This window comes from Myotis yumanensis, unplaced genomic scaffold (assembly GCF_028538775.1).
Source record: "Myotis yumanensis isolate MYYU_CA2020_CCGP unplaced genomic scaffold, mMyoYum1.0.hap1 SCAF_9, whole genome shotgun sequence".
NCBI classification, from domain to species: Eukaryota; Metazoa; Chordata; class Mammalia; order Chiroptera; family Vespertilionidae; genus Myotis; species Myotis yumanensis.
The window spans coordinates 35,229,652-35,252,758 of record NW_027223760.1 but is presented as its reverse complement, the minus strand read 5'-3'; the positions used below and the strand labels follow the sequence as shown (position 1 = coordinate 35,252,758).

The 23,107-nt window shown below is 40.7% G+C and overlaps 1 protein-coding gene across 2 annotated transcripts in view; it reads left to right on the top strand.

Annotated features, from left to right (window-relative positions):
* Window positions 1–2,487: 2,487 nt before the first annotated feature.
* TPK1 (thiamin pyrophosphokinase 1) overlaps window positions 2,488–23,107 on the top strand; it is a 291,146-nt gene continuing 270,526 nt past the window's right edge. For both annotated transcript variants that reach the window (XM_070424090.1, XM_070424091.1), the window contains exons 1-2: window positions 2,488–2,568; window positions 2,944–3,002. In XM_070424090.1, coding sequence (XP_070280191.1) covers window positions 2,960–3,002 — 43 coding nt within the window. In that variant the 5' untranslated portion in view covers window positions 2,488–2,568; window positions 2,944–2,959. The remainder of the gene's footprint in view (window positions 2,569–2,943; window positions 3,003–23,107) is intronic.

The following is a 23,107-nucleotide window of genomic DNA, read 5'->3' as shown; positions in this document are numbered from 1 at the left end:
ATTTCATTATGACTATTCAGTATGCACTCATTGGTTGTTTGCTCTTTACCAGCAATTGTGCTAGAACAGTGGTTCTCAACCTTGGCTGCACATTAGAATCACCTGGGAATCTTTTTAAAATCCTAATTTCTGGGCCTCATCCTCCAGAAATTCTGTTTGTTACTAATGTTGTGGCCCCACCCCATAACAAAGAAACAGAATTTCCAGAGGATGAGGCCCAGAAATCAGGATTTTAAAAAGATTCCCAGGTGATTCTAATGTGCAGCCAAGGTTGAGAACCACTGTGCTAGAGAGTGAGGATTCAAAGGGAAACAATTAAAATTTGATCTTTGTTTTCCTAGAACCTGAATTTTAGGATAATTAAATAAAATATAAAAGACCATACTTAACACTGTGACTGAATCATAATGATTGCTTAATCAATGTAAGTATTATTACTTAAAAATTGTTCCCAAGCTGGCAAGTAAATTTATCTCATTGTTCAAACCTGCTTCTTATTGATGGTGTGTTTTCTACATGTTTATTTGCCATTTGAATATATTCTGTAATTTGCTTGTGTGTATCCTCAGTCATCATTTTACTGTTTTATTTGTCTTTTACTGATGGATTTGCAGTTTTTCACATGATAAAAGCTAGCAAACCCTTGTCTGGTATATATGCAAATATTCTCCCTTCACCTCTGGTTTGTTGCCATTTAGTTTCACTACTGGCATGTCTAAACATGTGGACTTCTGAAATTTGTTTTAGTTAAGAAAAAAGATTTCTGTTTTCTTCTTTGTGACTTTGGGAGAAACTTGATCTAGATGCGTACACATAAAACACATTGCAAGGATGTGTTCTGCAAATGTAAACAGTGCCATCAGCAAGGGATATGTGGGGTACCATATTGCTGGAGAGGGACATTTGTTACAAACCTAGGTGTACTAGGCACCTGGTGAGGTGTTTATGTGCCATCAAGTCATTTGCTCCTTGCAGAACCCTTCCAAAGTTGACAACATTGTTTCCATTTTATACCTGAGGATACTGAGGTAGAACTGGAATGTCCTGCAAGTGGGAGGTGACATGGTTGAAAAGGCCTGATGCAACTGTGATTGGAAGCTCATAATCTTTCACTTTACAAATATAAACTTGAAGTCCCTAGTATATTGGTCTAAAATTGAGTATGAGCTAGGTATATACTTATATTAGTGAAAAAATGCCTGGAAGTTCTGTTTGATCTGGCCACTAAAAAAAAAATGGTAATGAGCGTTGGCAATGACTACTCTCCTGTGGTTAATCACTCTTGGGACATTGTGACCAGAGGTAAAGTTAAACACAGCTGAGTTTATCTTTAAACAAGCAGGGAAAACAGAGTTAGTTTAGTAACTGCTGACAGCAGGGGAAAGCTGAGCTCCATTTCATGTGTGCAGAGCTAATGGGGGCATTTCGCAGGGAGAATAAGGAAAGGGAAGATGGGGGAAGAGTCTCAGTAGTGCCAGAGAAGTGAAAAATTACAAAGAGTTGGTCAGTGTGAATGCCATGAGGCCAGATCTTCGCCAGCTGGCACCTATGAAAGTAAGGATTCTATTGTCCAAGACTGGGAGGCAGAGAGCCTATCCTTTCTCCTGATTACATTTCGAAGGAATGGCACTCAAGTCCTTGAGCATGAGGCTTCTGAGTTGTTAGAGATACATATTCACAATTGTAAGCCATTTGGGAGGGCAGTAGCCTACCATCAGGTGTTGACTAAAGAGTAATTTCTCCTGGCATCCCAGAGTTCTCAGCCAGGCACTTTAATAGGTGTGTGTGTGTGTGTGTGTGTGTGTTTGGGGCGGGGCGGGGGAGTGCGCTGTGTGTGTCTGCGGTCATCCTGGGGGCAGACTCAATGCTAACAGTAGTCATGCAGGTCTCTTCAGGTCTCTCAGAGCAGAGATTTGCACGCCTGTTAGGTGCTAAGGATTGCGCAGGTCGCACCAGTTCCTGGGACCACGATTTGTAAGCAACGAAGCAAGAACCGTATGCAAATTGCATTTAGCTGAGAAAGGGTAAAGAAAGGGTAAAGAAAGCCAGGGAAGCATAACTGTTGAAATACATTTAAGACGATTGTGAGGGCCAGGGATCCCTCCCGCAGGTGAGGGTCCTGGGCCAGTGGTGGGACAGCAGGAGGGGATTTTTGCCCAAAGTAAGAGAAGAACTGCTCTGGTGGTTAGGCTTGCTCAGTCGTGTAAAAAATTAATAAATGAATAAATAAATAAAGCTGCTTGGCAACAGAATTCCTCTTCACGAGCAGCAAGTGGGTGGCTTAAAGTTTCTTCCAAATGAAACTATGATGACAGAGGGCTGCGCTGGCGAAAGCAGGCGGCGGGCAGTGGTGCGCAGGCACCGCCAGGCACGCGCAGTCCCGGCAGGGCGCGCGCCTCGCCGGCGCCGCGGGCTCCCGGAAGGGGGCGTGGCTCCCCCGCGCGCCCCTAACTTAAACCCGCGAGCGCCGGCCACGCGCCGCCGGAGGTGCTTCAGCCGATCGCCGAGCGGTCGATGCCCTCGCTCCGCAGCCTGCGCTCCGCCGCCGGTGGCTCCACCCGCCATTGTGTAAGTGCGGCTGCCGCCAGCGCGTCGCCCGCGTCCTCGGCGCGCGGGCCCGGGAGTGGGGTGGCGAGCGCGGGGAGGGGGCGGCCGCCCCTCGCTCCTCCAGTCCCCGGATGGCGGCGGGCGCGCGGCTGGAGGGGACGGCGCCGTGGCGGCGTCGTGCCCGCGTGTGCGCCCCAAGCGATCTCAGAGACCCGCAGGGTTCCGGCCTCCCGCGTCCCTCCCGCACGGCGGCCGGGTTAACCCCCGGCCTGACCGCCCTGAGCTCGACGCGCCGGGGCGCGGGGTTAAAGCGACCACATGCCCTGGCGATTCCGCGTGCGGTTTAATTTAGATAGACATTCTAACGTGGCGTCTTAATTTTTTTTTATAATGCAGAGCCCAGCCATCCGATATGGAGCATGCCTTTACCCCGTTGGAACCCCTGCTTCCCACTGGTACTGTATGTCTTTCCACGTTTCCTGGCGCCATTGGCGGGCTCTGCCCAGAGTCCTGCAGGGGTGACAGGGACTGGCCTCGAGCCGGACCCAGCGCAGCTTCCCGTCTGCCTGGGGTTTCCTAGCTCTGCCCCCTGGGCCCTGCCCACCCTCTCCCGCGCCCCAGTTTCCTTGTTCTTGGCCAAGCAGGGTTGGGGAGGCTAAAGGACTTGACACCTTGTATGCTTCCCCCCAGGAGGGGTGAAGGGCAGCTTGTTAGCTGATAGGCTCTCTCACCTGTGAAATGACCCGACACCCGGACCCTTAGGCATCAAAGGGGTGAGATCAGTCGTTGTTGCCCGTCCATTCTGCCAAGTGCCCGAGATGACCCAACAAAAGACGACTTGGTGGCTGTGTAAAATGTTTCAAAGATAAAACACTCACTTAAGGGTTTTTGTTACTTTAAAGTTTCAGATTATGTGATTCACATGAAATGGAGGGAAGGAATGCATTGAAGCTGGTTGTCAGCAGCGGTTATTCTCAGTGTAATTGGCGGGTGTGGTCATTTTGCAATATTAAACATTTTTTATTTACCAGTTATTGTTTGTGTTGTGTAGAACTCCTCTACTTTATCAGTTTCATACTTCAAACGGAGTGCATCATTTTTTAATGTTTAAAGTAGTTCTCAGTAAACACATGAATTCATGGGTTTTGTTTCTTCTCAAGGCACATATAAACTACTAAAATTCTGCGGAACACCAAAAATATATTTTTTGCCGATCTGACAAAAAAAAAAAAAAGTATAATTTTGATGCATTCACACCAAGTGGCTATTGTTGCGTTGGCTGTTGTCATTTTTTTACTTGACAATATTCTAAAGGAAAAGACTATATATAGCCCCTGACTATATAATCAAGTATTGCATGTTTTAAAAATTGGCACGTCGGTTGAAAATCCCTGGTTTAAGGTATTGAATTTGATTTGAACTTGTCAGGTTTTCCACATCCTGGGAGAAATATACTAAAACAATCAAAGGATGATAGTAGGGGACACTGATTCCTCCCCTCCAGTCATTCCCTGTGCTGAGCTGTTTACATATACTTTTACGTCTTACTTTCCGGTGAAGGAACCAGTGACAGAACTAGAATCTGAATCCAGATATGTTTGATTTGATGTGGTTAAGAGGTTGGGTGCTTAGACATTAAACAGCTTTTCAGAAGTTAAGCATTAGCAAACAAACATTTTGCAAATTACATTTCAGAGGTCTCAGTTACCCAGTGTTGGCCAGACGAACAGCATTTCCAAGAGTAAACATTGGACCCAGGTGTCCTGTTGATTTTCAGATTTGTTCCTCAAACCTAAGTACTCTGCTGACTGAAGTTCTCTGATGTTTTCTAGGTGGAAAGAAGTATGTAATAGAGAGATGCGTGCTGCATAGTAAAGTTGGGATCGAGGAATCAGAATCTCTGAGTTGAAATCCTAGCTTTGCCACTTAATAGTTATCCATCTTTCTACAGTTGCCCCTCGTATCCCAGATAGATTGGTTCCAGAACTCCCCAACCCCCAGATATCGAAATCAAGTCCCCTATACGAAATGGTATCGTATTTGTCCTCTCCTATACTTGAAATCAGTTCTAGATTACTTATAATACCCAATGCAATGTAAATAGTTGTTATACTGTGATTTTTTAGAGAATAACGACAAGAAAGGAAAAGACTACGTAGTGAGTTCCGACACAACTTTTTTCCCCCTGAATATTGTTCTCTTCAGAATAACAAATTTGACCTGCAGTTGGTTGAATCTGTGAATGTGGATACCGGAATCAACTGTATTTCAGTTTCTTCTGTAAAATAGGAATAGTTGGCAGGGTTATTGGTATGAACGAGTTGTAATGCAGGTAAATCACTTAGCGTCAATAGTGATAAGCTGTTATATTCAGCTGTAAGACTAACCAGAAAGGAAGGGGGTAGTTGAATCTCAGGATCAGTGCTGAGATGGAAAAGATGTGGAGCAATATCCTGCAGGAAAGACAGGCAGTTGGCTCCATCTGTGTTTCTCACAGGCTGTTGGAGAAGGCCCGGCTCCAAAGTCAGTAAGAACAGCACTGGAGGGGGCATGTAGGGGACTGTACTAAGTGTGATATCCCGTGTGAAGCACAGATCCCCTGAGACAGATCAGCCCTCCTTTGGGGGTTCTGTGTGATTCAGTGGTTCTCATCCCTCCTTTGTGTCTTTTCTAACGGGAAACATATGTATATAGTAATTCAGTAAATGCTAGAGGTTAACTTTACGTTAGTGGGATTCTCTTCATCAGACAGACTTTTAACATTTATGTAGCAGAGAAGTAGGTAGTTTTTCTGTTAATACTTCTGTGAACTATTTTGTAGGTATGATTTACCTGTAATGTTTTCTTAGATTTAGTATCCTGGGCACTCCAACAATTAAAATCAAGCTTTTTCTCTTCAGAATAACAAATTGCTGGGGGGACCAAAGAGCTTCTCTCTTTGGAATGATCACTAGTTCAGAGAGAGAGATTTAAAATAATTTTTTTTGTTTTTGTTTTTATAACTAAAGTAAGTGCTTATTATTTAAAGAAAAACGACCCAGGATGTGAAGTCTCTTATAATTCCTCTTGTAAGAATAACCATTACTAGCAGTTGGCATATGTTCTAGATATTGTTTTGACACATACATTCCAGCATATTATTACTCTTGTTTTAAAGAAAGTGGATTCATATTATAAATTGCTTTGTAAATAAGAATGGGGGGGGCAGTGAGTGAAAATATTGAAATATTTTTATTACCAACATTATGTACTCTGTTTAATTTTTTTCAAACAAAATAGAAATGTTCCTGAATTTAAAAGTCTACCAGAAATTATCATTCTAAATCGCAGTTACCAGAGATTATCCCTCTAAAACTTAGAAAAGCACAAGGTCAGCTCATCACCTGACGTGCTCTTCTGCTTCCCCTAGGCCAGTGGTCGGCAAACTGTGGCTCGAGAGCCACCTGCGGCTCTTTGGCCCCTTGATGGTGGCCACAAAGTTTCAATCGCACTGTACGTGCGCACCCGCACGCGGTATTTTGTGGAAGAGCCACACTCAAGGGGCCGCAGTTTGCCGGCCGCTGCCCTAGGCCTCTCACCATTTAAATCCAGTGCTATTGTGGAGGCCCAGTTAGTGTCTGTCAGTCCCATGATTTCTTTGCCTACTCCAGCCTGTCCTCATCTCTCTCCCCCAGTCTCCATAGTTCCTATGTGGGTTCTATAATACATTATTCAACATCTAACTAGTAAGTATCTTGCTTTGTTCTTGACTTTCCAATGAGACTTAAACTCTTAAACAGAAGCAAGTACATCTTTCACTTTGTATACTCACATACCTAGTATCAAAGGATAGCCTCTAACTGTTAGTTGCTCTTGATAACAGAAATGCAAACATACCCTTTGATCCAACAATTCCATTTCTGGAATGTATCCTCATAAACTCACATAAATATGCAGAACTATCATGATCAAAGATATGCACTATAGATTGCAACAAAAACTAGAAATAATCTAAATGTCTATTAAGAAAGACTAGTTCATTTGAGTCTGTACTGCCTGTAAAACAAAACAAAAACTTGGGATACCTATACATATGGACCATAAAAAGTGGTAAGGGAAAGAAGTTGCAGAAAAGGGCATAAAACAGGTCCTACCTGAGAGGCCTGGGGGAAGCAGAGGAGCATGTCAGGTGATGGGCTGTCCTCGAGTGAAAGCTCAGTGCTGCCTGTGATCTTGAATGAGTTCACCTGGTAGTGAGTGAAGTCAAAGAAAGCCTAACTAGGCTGAAAAGTACAGCTGACGATTTTGGAAGACTGTAATTGAACAGGGAGGGCAAAACAGATTGTGGAGAATAGAGAAATTTTTTGCTGTGTAGTAGAAAGTGTTTTAGTTTCTTTGTTGAATCCTCTTGGAACATTCATACAAAGCAGCCTTTTATATACCCTAGGACTCAGTTAAATTGTGCCATCCATATCCTGGTTGCTTTGCTAATCATTTATAGGTTAAAGTCCTTGTCTTGGCCTCAACGGTCCTCCAGATCTGATTCCTAACTACTTTTCCAGAATACTTCCATCATTCGCCTCTCTGCCCAAGCCAAGCTGAACTCTCATTTGTTCAGGCTTCTATACTCTTGCCTTAACTCATGCTAAATTTATTGCCTGGAATACTTTTACCAATCCTTAGAATTGTTATCCTTAAATTTTAGCCATTCTGGTGGGTAGGTAGCCTTAGCTCTGTGATTTTTGTTTCATTTCCCTTAATGCAGAATGTTGATCTTGTCACATGTCTGTCGGTGTTTCTAATATCTTTCGTGTATTGTTTATATCTCTGGCTATTTTCTGTTGGTTTGTCTTTTCTTTAAAAAAATGTATCTGTAGGAGTTTTTAATTGAGATACAATTGACATATAATATTGTATTAATTTTAAGTGTACATTATAGTTTGATATATGTATACAGTGTCCCAAAAATGTATATACACTTTGAATAATTACTAATTCCAATGGGTAAATCTGAAAAGAAACTTCAATTGAGCTATCAGTTGTAAAGAGTATACATTTTGGGGGGACACCCTATCTATTACAAGATGATTGCCACGTAGGAGTTTCTTTATTTATTCTGGATACAGTAAATCTTGATTTTCTCATCAATTAAGTAGGGAGAAAACATTCTAGGGAGATTGTTGTGAAGATTAAAGAATATCTATAAAGCATTAACACTGATATACAGTAAGGATGTAAACATTTTAGTTATTTTTCTCATTGCTTTTTTTTTAATCTAAAAGTTTGTGTTTTTTTAATTAAGGAAGAATAATATTTAACGGGTTAGGGCATACAATTGCCGTTCTAAACTCTGTAAATATAGGTGCCTTTTCAAAATATTCTTATAAAACCTGGCCTTTTTTGTTTTGTTCTTCAGTGTATGATCATTTCAGTTTTTATCATGAAGCTTTGTATTCGGAACTCCATGTGTTTAAAAGTAAAGTTGATTTATTTTACACCCTTTCTAGGTGAAATAAAAGTGGAATCAAACCATCCTTAGAATTATTTCATGTGTGCTTATTTCACAGTCCTAAGACACAGAGTAAATAGTCATGGAGGTTTGAATTTCTGGTTTAATGAAAATATGGATGTTATTTTTTATAATATAGTACATATGCAGGGTGGGGCAAAGTAGGTTTATAGTTGTTCCTATAGAAAACAATGTCTAAAACTTTTCCATTGTTCCAAAAATAACTTTTGCAGTTGCTTGTTCCAAACTAGGACCACCTTTGCATTCCATTCAGTGTTTTAAAATCTAGCACAGTTGTTCCTTGCATTTCAAAATCTACCTTAACAATGAATATTGACATTTTAAGTAAAGCTTTTGCATCACTCTTAAGTTGATCTGATAGAATAAAAATGTAGCAATTTGATATGAAACATTATTCACATTAAGCATATATAATAAACCCTGAGTCAAAAGCTCCATTTTCTTTTCCCCACATAGTTCGATCACTATAAATACGTTTTATGCTTGAAAGTTTTTTATTTCTCTATATTTCTTTGCAAAAAGATTATTTATATTTAAATTTTAAAAAGATTCTTGTGACCATAATGTTCTTGGGAGTTATTTCTTCTGAACGGAATTAACCATTATTGAAGTTTATTCTGAATTTATTTTTATTTTTTTAGGTTTATTCTGAATTTAATTACCATTTTGAAGTATTATTGGTATACAGTTCAAGTCAACATAATTATATTGCAAATATTTATGGTAACTGACTATTGCATGGCACTATGTGCTGGCCATAGTCCCGGTGCTTTAATAGGATAAAGCCTGTAGAAAAGTTTTGGAACTAGAAGAACCAGGTTTGAGTTTTAGCTACTTTTCCAGTAGTTATAGGCTTTGGACATGTCAATTAATTTATCAGAGCCTTAGTTTCTTTATGTAAAGTAACATATCTGAACATAAAGTTCTTGGGCAAATTTAAGATATTACAAAGTATAAAAAGCACATTTAAGAAGCAGAGTCTTATGCAGTGTAAAGTATTTACTACTAGATGAATTTTATTATACTCATTATTAAATTTTGAAATCCCTTCCTACATTTTGCAAAGGAGATAACTACTTGGTTCAGTAAATGTGTTCAGTCCACTTATGTGAAAGAGTATTTAGGCAAGTCTAGCAGAAATATTCTCTTTGTTTCCTGAATTCTGTATTTTTCTTTCATGCTTGTTGAACTTTTATTTTATAGATGCATGAAATTATGAATAGTGGACTCAGGTTTTTGATGCCTCATGGTTAATGAATATGGGAAATCCTGTTCATTATAGTATTCATGCCATCTCTTATATTCCTGGAATTTAATTTCCATGGAAAATGCCTGATTAAGTTCACAAAAGGCATGATAGAACCTGAAGAAGGGTATTAGCTTTCCCCAGTTTATCAGTGGGTGATTTGGGAATTCATGGGTAAGTTATACCTAGAGTTCTGACTCCTTCATAAGGGTAAATGTACACTGGCCACCTATATAAGTAGTCCTCTGTATTTTGCAGCAACAGATCTCCCAAGAATCCTAAGTGATGTCATTCATATGTACCAAACACAGTCCTAATCTTTAATCTTTACTCAGCAAATCATAGTAAGAATTACTTGGGGTAGACTTGAGTCACTTGCATTTTTAAACAAATTAAAGATTTAAAATGGTTCAATATATAGTAAAAATATAGTGACGTTTCTTGGTCATATCTCTCGGCCAATTAAACATTCTTATTAGAAACTTCGGGTTTGGTCTCTACTCTAGAGCTGTGCTATCCAACACAGCAACCACTAGCTACAGTGGCTACTGAGCACTTAAATATGGCTAGTGTGACTAAGGAACTGGATTGATAATTCAAGTGTAAAAACAAAACTCCACTAAATTATTGAAAAAGTTTTGTGTTTGGAATAGTCTATTAGTGTATGGGGGCAGCCATAACAAAGATGGGTGGCTTAGATAATAGAAGCTTATTTTCTCAATTCTAAGGCTAGAAGTCCAAGATCATGGTGTTAGCAGGTTTGGTTTCTTCTGAGGACTCTTTCCTTGGCTTGCAGACAACTGCCTTCTCATTGGGTCCTCACTGTTGCCTCTTGGTCTGTGTGTTACCTGTGTTCTGATCTCCTGGTCTTATAAGGACATCAGTCATATTGGACTAGGGCCATTCATATGACCTCATTTTACCTTAATTACCTTTTTAAAGTCTCAGTCTTAAAATACAGCCCTGACCAGTTTGGCTCAGTGGATAGAGCGTCGGCCTGTGGACTGAAGGGTCCTGGGTTTGATTCCGATCAAGGGCATATACCTCGATTGCGGGCGCATCCCCAGTGGGGGGTCTGCAGGAGGCAGCTAATCGATGTTTCTCTCTCATCGATGTTTCTGGCTCTCTGTCCCTCTCCCTTCCTCTCTGTAAAAAATCAATAAAATATATTAAAAAAAAATACAGTCACATTCTGAGGGTAGGGTTAAGGCTTCAAATAGGAATTTCAGGAGGACACAATTCAACCCACAACGAATTAGGCATGTTTACATTTCAGCTGTAAATTTTTTATTTTTATTTATTTATTTTTTAAATATTTATTGTTAAAAGTATTACACAGGTCCTCCTTTTTCTCCCATTAACCTCTTCCAGCCTGCTCCTGTCTTCCTCCCTCCCCTGCTCTGCCCTCACCACCCCACTGTGTCCACAGGTTATGTTGAACTCTTTTCACCCACCCACCCCTGCCTTCCCTCTGAGGTTCAACAGTTTTAAATTGTCTTGATCCATATATTAGAATACTCATAATGACCAAATGAGGAAGATTTTGATGCCACTCCAATAGAATATGAATCAAAAAGTGTCAATTTCAGTCTTACCTAGTTGCTCTTTTATACTTATACTAGTGGCCCAGTGCACGAAACTCATGCCTTCGAGGCAGGGGCAGGGATGTCCCCCAGCCTGGCCTGTGCCCTGTCACAGTGCGGGAGCCCTGTGATCCATTGCCCCAAAGAGGTAGGCCCCGCCCACCCATCTGGGGCTCCTCAATGGGTTACCCCAAAGAGGTAAGCTGGAGCCAGGGGAGGCCTGCGGACCCCTGGCACAGGTTCATGGAGGCCCTTGTTGCGGCCCTGCCCCTGGGCTGGGCCGCAGTGGAGGCCTGTGGACCTCCATGCGCCTGCAGACCCTGGGCCAGGGCCCGGCCCGTGGTGGAGGGGCCTCTCCGTGAACCTGCGGACCCCTGGCCGGGACTGGGGCAGAGAGGCCTCTCTGCTATGGCCCCGCCCCTGTCCCCCGACACTGCCAGTCTCTGCCCACCCACGCCTGCTGTGCATGCAGCCTGCTCATCGGTTGTTACTGTGATGGCGTCCTGACCAATTTGCATATTACTCTTATTAGTATAGATACAACATTTTCTTTGTTCATTCAACACTTTCTGAGTATCATCTGTTATGGGCCACATCCTAGTAGATGCTGTAGAAAAAAAGAAGTGACAAACTTTACTGTGAAAGACTTCATTCTACAGCAGGCTATTCAATACAATACAATAGAAAAATAATTTCATAGTAATTTAACATATTCCAGTAGCCTCATTAAAAAGGTAAAACAAGTGAACTTAATTTTAGTTATGTATTTTATTTAACCTAATATCTAAATGGTGTTTATTCTGGTTACATGTTGAAGTAATAATTATTAATGCAATAGTTTACTTTTTTTGGTACAAAAACTTCCAACACCAGTATGTAGTTTACACTTTCAGCACATCTCAATTCAGATGCTAGATTTTCAATAGAAATGCTTGATTTGATTTGTATTTCATGATAATTTGTGATACATTTTATCATAATATGTCAGATATTTTGTTTCTATTCATGTGTTCAAGGAGCTACTCAATGGCTCAATTTTGGAGTAAACTTCAGACACAGGGAATACATATTCCTTTTTTAAGGAAAAGCCTTTTGAAACGGGTATTGGAACTAGAACTGGGACTGAAACCTGGGTTTTCTGACTGTATATTTTTCCTGATATTGAAACCAAAATGTGTGCTGTTGGAAGTTGCAGACAAAAATGGTTAGCAGAACCAAAGTTTATTGAGAGAAGCCAGTCCTGGAAAAGGTGCAGCTAGGGTTTCGGAGCAGACCAGTATCTAGACTAGAGTTTCCTTTTCATATAACAGCCGGGTGTTAAAGTCTATTTGTTCATGTGTAGAGCCCCACACGGGCATAAACAACGTGGGTACAGGGATGTGCTCCCCCACAGAACTCATCGCCTGCAGGGGAGAAGAGAGAGGAGGAAGATCACACTCTTTTTTGTATATATGCTTGTTAGCTCCTGATTGGTCCTTTCAAATAATTGTACCTTAGCAACATCCTTGGGATTAGTTTATGTGCCTTACTATCTTGTGATTGGTTATCTGTAAGCTATCTGTCTTAGCAACATTCAGGCATTATGTTTATTTTTTAAAATATTTTTATTGATTTCAGAGAGTAAGGGAGATGAAGAGATAGGAACATCGATGATGAGAGAGAATCATTGATCAGATGCCTCCTGCACGCCCCCCACTGGGGATCGAGCCCGCAACACAGGCATGCGCCCTGACCTCCTGGTTCATAGGTTGATGCTCAACCACTGAGCAATGCTGGCCAGGCAACATTTATACATTTTAAAGCTCATGTCTTTTGTGGACGCCCTTCCTTCCCCACCCAGTGGGGGTGTTTTAGTAACTCCCATTAGTTGGGTTCCGGGTTTTACCCCCCTTACCCCTCCCATGGTTCCAGTCCCTGTCTACCTAGCTTCCCTCTGTGTCCTCAATATCAGCATGGCATTTTTGTTTTGTTTTGTTTTGTTACTTAAAGCACTGTAGCTGCTTTGAGACTTGTACAACTAGCAGTATTTTAAATAATTTTTTTATTGATTTCAGAGAGGAAGGGAGGAGAGATTAGCAGTATTTTTAAAGAAACTCTTATCTCTGTGGATGATAAAACTGACAAAAGCTGCTGCTTAAGGATTGTGATTTTTTTTTTTTTTTTTGTAATACAGGGCTGCCTAAGATAGCTAAGAGACAAAGTAGTGCATTTTAAAAAATATATATTTTTATTGATTTCAGAGAGGAAGGGAGAGGGAAAGAGAGATAGAAACATCAATGATGAGAAAGAATCATTGATCGGCTGCTTTCTGCATGCCCCTCACTGGGGATCAAACCTGCAATCTGAGCATGTGCCCTTGACTGGAATCAAACCTGGGACCCTTCAGTCTGAAGGCTGATGCTCTATCACTTAGTCAAACCAGCTAGGGCAGTAGTGCATTTTTGAGTTTCAAAATTTAATCCTCTTAATTTACTCTCCAGCCATTTTCTAAATTTAGAAATCCACCTTAGGTAGTCCTCAGGTGTCTTGAGTGTTCATGGAAAATTTACTGCTCTGAGTATTTATGTGTTCCTTGGTGTATGGCTTGTAATTGTTGGGATCCTTCCTTCTTACTCTCTTCAATTTATTTCTAACTCATTATGACTTGCTGCTATGGACGAAAAAGGGCCACATACAAACCTGACTAGCTCAGGGAAGGCCTGTGTGGCAGCCTTGCAAACTCAGAAACCTAAAGTAAAGGATGGTCTGAAATTAAATTTTTTTTTACTAAAAAGCAGTTTATGGTGGGTAGTTATGTTCTATGCTGGTATCTTCCCTGACATAGGTCAATCTTTACCTTAACTGAGCCTGTCTGTTGTCTTTTTGCATATACGATAATATCATTGGAATGTCAAAGTAATTTTCTTTTTTTTTTTCGGACCCCTCAAAGCACAGTCACTGCTCTATGGAGACCACAGATCCCCTCATTGTTACATTTTTAAATTGTTGACTGTTAACTATCCTGTACTCACCTAAGTAAAAGAAGTATATGTCTGTCATTTTACTTTTTATCCAATTCCAGAGGTTTCCCTCACTTTGCTTCCTCCTGCCTCCCTAATGTATCACCAAGGGATTTCATGTAACCCATTTATGTCTCCTCTTTTGATTCTAATGTATAAAACAAGGTGAAAAACTGCCATTCTCCTGAGCATTAAATCAATTCATTGAGATTCTGCTTTTTGGCATTTGTTGACAGTTTCATTCAAATAAACTCAAAAAAATTCTTCACAGGTTTGAATGTTTCTTACATTAACACTGCTATAACTGCTCTTTGTGTGTTTGATGTAGTTTAACTTTTCTCTGTATTTTACTTGATTTTCATATTTGCCTTAATTTTTGTTGTCCTTTTAATTAGTTTCATTTTATTTGATGACAAATATTTGCTTTATCCTCATTGTAAATGGCTAAATTGTTTATTTTGTCTTAATAATATCTCATTAATTCTACAAGCCATCTTTTTCCTATCATCTAAAGAATCAATTTCCTGTGTTTTATATTAAGTCTCTCTAGCATCCCCCCATCTTTCCACATTAGCATTTTAATAGCTATATGCTTTTAGAAACTAAAGCTTCTAACGTTAGTTTAAAAATAATCTTAATTTTTTCAAAGAATTTTGTAAATTGATACTTTATAGCATTATCAGAAATAATGGTATTGTTTTAGATGAAACAATTGAAGATATCAATTGAAGTTGTGGGGGCAGTTTTCATATTGCTAAATGCTAAAATGTTATGGCTTGATTACACACACACACACACACACACACACACACACATCTTCTCTGGGTTTTGATACATAACACCAGATGTCTTGAGGTTTTCTAAGAAAATGAGGTGTATTTGTGCTTAACTTCCCATCAAATGAACTTTATTATCTTTTTTTTCTTGGTTAAATCCATCAGAAAGAGTTATTCTTTGTAGGTGACAAACAGATGCTCAAACAAATGGATTTTCATCCTGAGAGTATTTCTGTATCTTTATGGCACTATTGTGTTTGAAGGTTTCCATTTATCACAGTAGAATAGCTTCTTTTGTTTTTATGACTTCCAGAGAATTTAAGCATTTGATTTACTCTTAGGTCATATGTAAGGTTGTGGCTTCTGGCCCAGTTGCTGCTGTTTATGTTGAGGCAATTTTATTTTTCTTTTTTATAGGAGGAAAACTGCTCTTGCAGTTTCTTCCTAATCTGAGTTAAGTAGTGTGAGTAGTGAATCCTATGTATGGGGAGGGGACCTTAGAAATCCCTAGTGTATGCTCTTAGTGTCCCTTGAACATGGCTACTTAGTTTTTTTGCTTGAACATGTTCAGTAGCTCTTTCATTTTGAGAAAAAATATACTGGTGTTGGACAACTGTTTGTTAGAAATGTGTATTTAGAATAAGCTAAATTGACTTTTAGTTCTTTATTTTCTTACTGAAATAGTATAGAAGACTTTTACTTGCTTTCTACTTAAATTGCCCTCAAATATTGAAAAACCTTAACTAGATTTTTCTTATTTTTCCCCCCTCTTTTTCCAGGCTAAATATTGTAGTTATTTGTTCACCAATTACTTGATTGCCTGCCATGTACCAGGAACTGTTCTTGGTATTGGAAGACATGCCATCCATTTTCCTTTCATTTCTAGCTCCATTACACCAGTATTTGCTTCAATAATTCACTCCTGGAAAATCAGGTGTTCTTCTCAAGAATGCTTACTGGGAGCCTGTTTACCTTTTAAAAAAATACTGTTTATTTTAGCGCAGTTTTAGGTTTACAAAAAACAGTGGAAGTTACATAGAATTTCCATATTTGTAGCCCTCAGCCCCACACATGCATAGCCTCTCCCATTATCAATACCCTGCTCCAGAGTGGTACATTTGTTACAATCTATGAGCCTACAATGACATATCATAGTCACCCAAAGTCCATAGTGGACATTAGGGTTCACTCTTGATGTACATTCTATGGGTTTGGACGAATGTATACAGTAATGACAGATATCCATCATTATAGTATCATATAGAGTAGTTTCACTGCCCTAAAAATCCTCTATGCGCTGCCTCTTTCTCTGTCCACCACCCCAACAACCACCGATCTTTTTATTTTCTCCATATAGTTTTGCCTTTTTCGGATGTCATATAATTGGAATCAGATAGCTATAGATTTTTCAGTTTTACTTCTTTTACTTGGTAATATGCACTTGACCTTTCTCCATGTCCTCTCAAGGCTTATATATAATTTCTTTCTGGATTTACCACAGTTTATCTATTCACCTACAGAAGGACATTTTGGCACTTACGAAAAAGCTGCTATAAATATCTACATAAAGGTTTTTGTGTGGTCATAACTTTTCAACTCCTTTGGGTACATATCAGGGAGCATGATTCCTAGATCATATGGTGAGAGTTATGTTTAGCTTTGTGAGAAAACTGTCTTACACAGTGACTGTACTATTGCATTCTCATCATCAATATCTGAAAGTTCCTGTTCTCATGTCCTCAGAAGCATTTGGTGGTGTCAATGTTTCAGATTTTAGCCAATGTAATAGATGTGTAGTAGTATCTGTGATAGTGATTTAATTTGCTGACATCAAATTTTAATTTGATGACATATGATGTGCAGCATCTTTTCATATGTTCATTTGCCATTTGTATGTCTTTGGTGGTGTTTGTTAAGGTTTTGGCTCATTTTATAATTGGGTGGTTTTCTTGTTAAGTTTTAAGTGTTATTGGTATACTCGAGGCCCAGTGCACGAATTCGTGCACGAGTGGGGTATGGCCAGCTCGCTCTATTCAAGGCAGATTGGGGCCAGGCCTGGTGGGAGGAGGAGAGGGCAGGAGGTTGGCTGGCCGACCCGCCCTGATCGGGGCCCAATCAGGGCTGGGACGGGGAGAGGGGCTGTGGGTAGTGAGTTGGCCGGCCACGCCCCCATTTGGTGGGCGGGACTGACCAGAGTTGGAGCTAGCTGGGGGGAGGGGCCACGGGCCGATCGCGGTGGTGGGGGCCCATCAGGGGTGGAGCTGGCTAGGGGGAGGGGCTACAGGTGATTGGCCAGCCGGCCCTGTCCCTAATTGGGATGGAGGCACCAGTCTGGGGTGGGGACAGGTTGGGGGTAGGGGATACAGGGGGTTGGCCAGCTGGCCCTGCCCCCTATTAAGGTAAGGGGGGAAATTGGGTGTGGGGCCAGCTGGGGGCAGGGGCTGCAGGCCGATTGCAGTGGTGGGGGCCCATTAGGAGTGGGACCGGCCAGAGGGAGGGGTTGCAGGAGGTTGGCTGGCTGGCACCGCCCCCTATTGGGGTAGAGGGGATGATTGGGGCAGGGACGGCCAGGGGGGAGGGGCCACGGGAGGTTGGCCACTGGCCCCACCCAGATCAGACCAGTTCACTAGCCACAATGGGCGTCGTAACAACCGGTTGTTCTGGTCTTTATAGCATTCTGGTTGCTGGCTTTTTATATATATAGATTTTGAAATACAGTTCTTTATTAGATGTGTCTTTTGCAAATATTTACTCCCAGCCTGTGTGTCTTGTCTTCTCATGTTCTTTTCTTTTTCTTTAAATTTATTGGGGTGACATCTATATATATAAAAGGCTAATATGCTAAGTGTCCAACAGTATGGGTAATGACATCACATAGCAACGCCCGGCTTCCTCTCCCTAGTGACTACTAGCCTCCTTGTAGTTTATTCAAAACAGGAACATGACTTGCTTTATAGCAGGTGGAAACATTTCACATTTTAATCAAATATCTGTGAGGCATTTTCCTGTGCCTTATCTCATTTGATCCTCACAGAAGTCCTGGAGTAGGTAGATAGGAGAATTGGTGGAATCTTGTTTTCTTTTCATTAGCCAGAAAACAGAGATTTAGAAACTTGACCTGACTGAAAATAAGTAAGAAATGGTGGACCTTGCCCTAGCTGGTTTGGCTCAGCAGATAGAGCGTCGGCCTGCGGACTCAAGGGTCCCAGGTTCAATTCCGGTCAAGGGCATGTACCTGGGTTGTGGGCACATCCCCAGTAGGGGGCGTGCAAGAGGCAGCTGAATCGATGTTTCTCTAACTTACTATACCTCTCCCTTTCCCTTCCTCTCTGTAAAAAAATCAATAAAATATAAATATATATAAAAAAAAATTAGAAATTGTGGACCTTGAAAATGACTTCAGGTTTTCTCATTGCGCAGAATATAGTCAAACACTGTTGCAGTTAAATATTTTACCCTTTGTTCTCCTTGTGTGATCTACAATCATAACCTGCTTCTTGTTGATATATACTGCTGTGTTGCTGACAATTACCTTGAAAGAGAAGTTGGGGTGCTTCACTGAGTTGGAAAAAGTTTAGCTAAGTCAGAAAGCAGGTCTAATTAAGTAAGTTTATTCTCTGTATATAAAAGGGTAAGTTGACTTGAGCATGCATGATACATATAAAGATCTCACTGGCACCAATTACATGCGTGTGTTTCTATTTGTCATTGTCAATAGTGAATTTGGTTGATACTCTATTATAGAGAAAGGGCAAATAGCGATATTAAAATATTTCCTCTAATTAATTTCCTTTAAATGTGCACAAATTTGTGCACTGGGCCACTAGTTAATTAATAAAATTATATAATTTTCAAGTGTACTTTTCTATGATACATGATCTGTATATAGCATTGTGTGCCCAATGTCATGTCATCTTCTGTCACTATATATTTGGTCCTCTTTACCCTTTACCCACCCCACTTCCCTCTGGTAACCACCATACTGTTATCTGTGTCTATGAGTTTTTGTATGTTTGTTTTTCTTGTTCATTTATTTTCAGTTTTATACCCCACATTTGAGTGAAATTATATGATTCTTAGTTTTTTCTTACTTTTTTTACCTAGCATGATATTCTCAAGGTACATCCATGTTTTCACAAATGTCAATATTTCATCTTTTCTTATGGCTTAGTAGTAATTCCATTATATATATGCACCACATCTTCTTTATCCAATCATCTATCGGAAGACACCGGTTGTTTCCATGTCCTGGTCACTGTGAATAATGCTGAAAAATCTAGACAAGTTTGAGCCATCCAAACTTGTGGTGTTTTCCATAACCAACTGTTTCGAATAAACATAACTATCAGAAGCAGTTGTGTTCTCTTAATACTCAGCATTTCAAAATATCTCTTTGATAGATAAATTTCATGCAGCTATAACAGAACGTTTAAGTTATTTTTGAATGAGGGCTTTTATGTCCAGTGCAGTTCCGTGCCTCAGGCTGCAAACTCCTATGACTTGGGTTGAAGGATGTCTACTTTCTTTGAAGGCCAGAATAACATCTGTGACCCATAGACATATTTTCAGTAGCCCTTGGTCTCTGGCAGAGTGAACCAGAGCTGTGTAAGGAAAATCCAGGATTAGGGGCTGTGGGGTGAGCTCAGAAGGCAGCACACCTGGTTTCCTGTGCCAAGTCATTCCCTCTTACTGCAGAGGACATCCCTCTCTGGCAGACCTTTACCATGTTTTGGACATTGTATTTGGCAGAGAAGTTTTAAATTTTAATGAAGACCAGTTTATCAATTATTTCTTTTTTAAAAATCTTTACTGTTCCGATGTCCCTCTTTTTTCCACCCATAGCTCCCCTCCACCCAGTTCTCACTCCACCCCAGGCCTTCGCCACTCCACTGTCTGCATCCATAGGTACTGCATACATGCATATAACATCTTTGTCCAATCTCTTCCTGCACCCCCCCCCCCCCCCAAACTGCCTTGGCCCTGAAAATTGTGAGTCTGCTTCATTTCCATGGCCCTGATTCTATTCCATTCACCAGTTTATTCTGTTCATCAGATTTTTTATTCATTTGATTTTTAGATTCACTTGATAGATATATATTTGTTGTCACTTTGTTGTTCATAATTTTTTATCTTTACCTTTTTCTTCTTCCTCTTTTTAAATAATACCCTTCAGCATTTCATATAATACTGGTTTGGTGGTGATGAACTCCTTTAGCTTTTTCTTGTCTGTGAAGCTCTTTATCTGACCTTCAATTCTAAATGATAGCTTTGCTGGGTAGAGTATCTTGGTTGTAGGTTCTTGCTATTCATCACTTTGAATATTTCTTGCCACTCCCTTCTGGCCTGCAAAGTTTCTGTTGAGAAGTCAGCTGACAGTCGTATGGGTACTCCCTTGTAGGTAACTGACTGTTTTTCTCTTGCTGCTTTTAAGATTCTCTCTTTGTCTTTTGCTCTTGGCATTTTAATTATGATGTGTCTTGGTGTGGCCTCTTTGGATTCCTCTTGTTTGGGGTTCTCTGCGCTTCCTGGACTTATGAGTCTATTTCTTTCACCAGGTGGGGGAAGTTTTCTGTCATTATTTCTTCAAATAGGTTTTCAATATCTTGCTCTCTCTCTCTCTTTCTCCTTCTGGCACCCCCATAATTCAGATGTTGGTACGCTTGAAGTTGTCCCAGGCTCCTTACACTATCTTCATATTTTTGGATTCTTTTTTCTTTTTGCTCTTCCGGTTGGGTGTTTTTTGCTTCCTTGTATTTCAAATCTTTGACTTGATTCTTGGGATCCTCTACTCTACTGACTGGTCCTTTTCCATTTTTTTTGGCATTCTCTCCAAGATCCTCGAAGGTCTCACTAAGTTCCTTGGAGGTTTCTAGAAGATTCTTGAGTAACCTTATAACTGTGGTTTTGAACTCTATATCCATTAGTTTGCTTTCTTCCATTTCTTTCATGTGTGGCATGTTTCTTTGTCTCTGCATTTTGGCTGCTTTTCTGTGTTTATTTCTATGTATTGGGTAGCTGATAAGTCTCCTTGAGTTGATAGAGTGGCCTTGTGTAGTAGGTGTCCTATAGACCCAGTGGCTCAGCTTCCCCAATCACCTGAGGTGTATACTCTTGGTGCACCTTTCTGGGGGCTGTGTGCACAGTCTTATTGTAGTTGAGCCTTGATTGCTGTTGGTATCACTGGGAGGAATTGACCTCCAGGCCAATTGGCTGTGAGGACCAGTTGTGTCTACAATGGAAGAGCTGCTGTGCAGGAGTCACCCTTATGGGGCAGGACTTGCTTCAGTGGGGCTTTGGTGCTCACTGAGTCTGCCTCTTGAGTGTGTAACTTATGGATGTGAAGAGTTGCAATCTGGTATAGTCTCACACTGACCACTGGGTACACTGGCTCTTGGACCTCCAAGGAAGAGCAAAGTCAGTCACTGCCTGGGACCACCCAGCAGGAGTTACAGCAAGATCTGCAGATTCCTCCTCTTTATAGTGGGTTTGGAAGTGCCCAGAAGAGGCCCAGCTGTGAAGCAAGGCAGGTTGGTGCTGGTGCGGCCTTGGGCCTTCTTTTGAAAGCTTTGGGGCTCCCTGACCCTGCTGCAGCTTGTTTGACAGGTCTTAGGCTGAGAAAGGGCAGGCCATTCATATGCAAAAGCCTCTGATCACTGCTTGGGTGGTGTTGTAAATTGGGTAGGGTGGGGTCTCAGGGAATCTACAGGGCAGAGCAAACAGTAATAGCTGCCAGTCAGCCCTGCTCCAGAGAGGTCCCAGCACAGGAACAATGATGGTTATGAGCACCTCTGTATGGAAGAAAGCCGCCCCCATGTTCCTGCCCCGATGCCAGACAGTCCAGTTTCTCCCCGTATCTGTCTGGGTCCTACCGAGTCTCACCCGGCACTGGAGCTCAGGGCAAGCAGGAGCTTATATCTCCCTCCCAGTTAAAAAAGCAGCATATCTGTGTGCCAGCCCATTCTGCACCTCCTACCAGCCTCAATGCCTTTCTTCTTTACCTCTCTAGTTGTAGTACTTCCACTCAGCCAGTTTTCCCACAGTTCTGGATGATAGTTGTTATGTATTTTAGTTGTAATTTTGATGTGGTTGTGGGAGGCAGCAAGTATAGGTGTTCACCTATGCTGCCATCTTGGTTTTCCCTCCAATTACTTTTTAAATGAATTGTGTCTTTCATGTCATATCTAAGGAGACTACACCATACCCAAGGTCATCTAAGTTTATTCTTATGTTATCTTCTAAGAAATTTATAGTTTTCCATTTTCTTTTTTTATATATATATATATATTTTATTGATTTTTTACAGAGAGGAAGGGAGAGAGATAGTTAGAAACATCGATGCGAGAGAAACATCGATCAGCTGCCTCCTGCACATCTCCCACTGGGGATGTGCCCGCAACCCAGGTACATGCCCTTGACCGGAATCGAACCCGGGACCCTTGAGTCCACAGACCAATGCTCTATCCACTGAGCCAAACCGGTTTCGGCAAGTTTTCCATTTTCCATTTGGGTCCGTGATTCATTTTGAGTTTATTTTGAAGAGTGGAAGGTCTTTTGTCTAAATTCTTTTTTGTGTCTAGTTGTTCTGGAGCCATTTGTTGGGATTATCTTTTCTCCTTTGTATTGCCTTTGCACCTTGTCCAAGATCAGTTGACTGTGTTTATGAAGGTCTATTTCTGGGTTCTTTATTATTTTCCATTGATATATTTGTCTAATCTTTTGTTGATATCACACTGGGAAAGCTTTGAGTTTCTCACCATTAAGTAAGATGTTTGTTGTAGCTATTTTGTAAATAGTTTTTATCAAGTGGAGAAAATCCCCCTTTCTTCCTAGTTTCCTGAAAGTTTTTATCACAAGTGGGTGTTGGATTTTTTTTCAAATGCTTTTCTGCATATAGTCGTATGATCTGTTTATCAGATCATCTTTTTTTTGTGTGAGTTTTAGTAGCTTTTCTTTCAAGTAATTGGTCCATTTCATCCTGATTAAATTTGTGGTCATAGAGTTGTTCATAGTATTCTTTTAATATTACTTTAATTTCCATGGCATCTGTAGTGATGACCCCTCTTTCATTTCTGTGTTTTCCATTATTTTAAACTAGTGGTCCAGTGCATGGATTCATGCACATTGAAAGGAAATTAATTAGAAGAAATATTTTAATATCACTATTCTCCCTTTCTCTATAATAGAAGTGTCAGAGATGAAAGAAAATTGGTAAAATGCATATGAAAATAATATATAAATTGATTAATAAACAATAACAACATGATATAACAACAACAAAAACATGATATAAAAACATTGATAAAAACAATGACTGGTAAGTTGATTAAACTTATTCTAGGACGGGGAGGGGGTGGCACGCACGCCATTTCTAGTCGTTTTCAAAGCGCCTCGTGCTGATTCTCACGGGCCTGGCCACCAGCCCCTGCTCTTCCTGGGTGAGTCTCGTC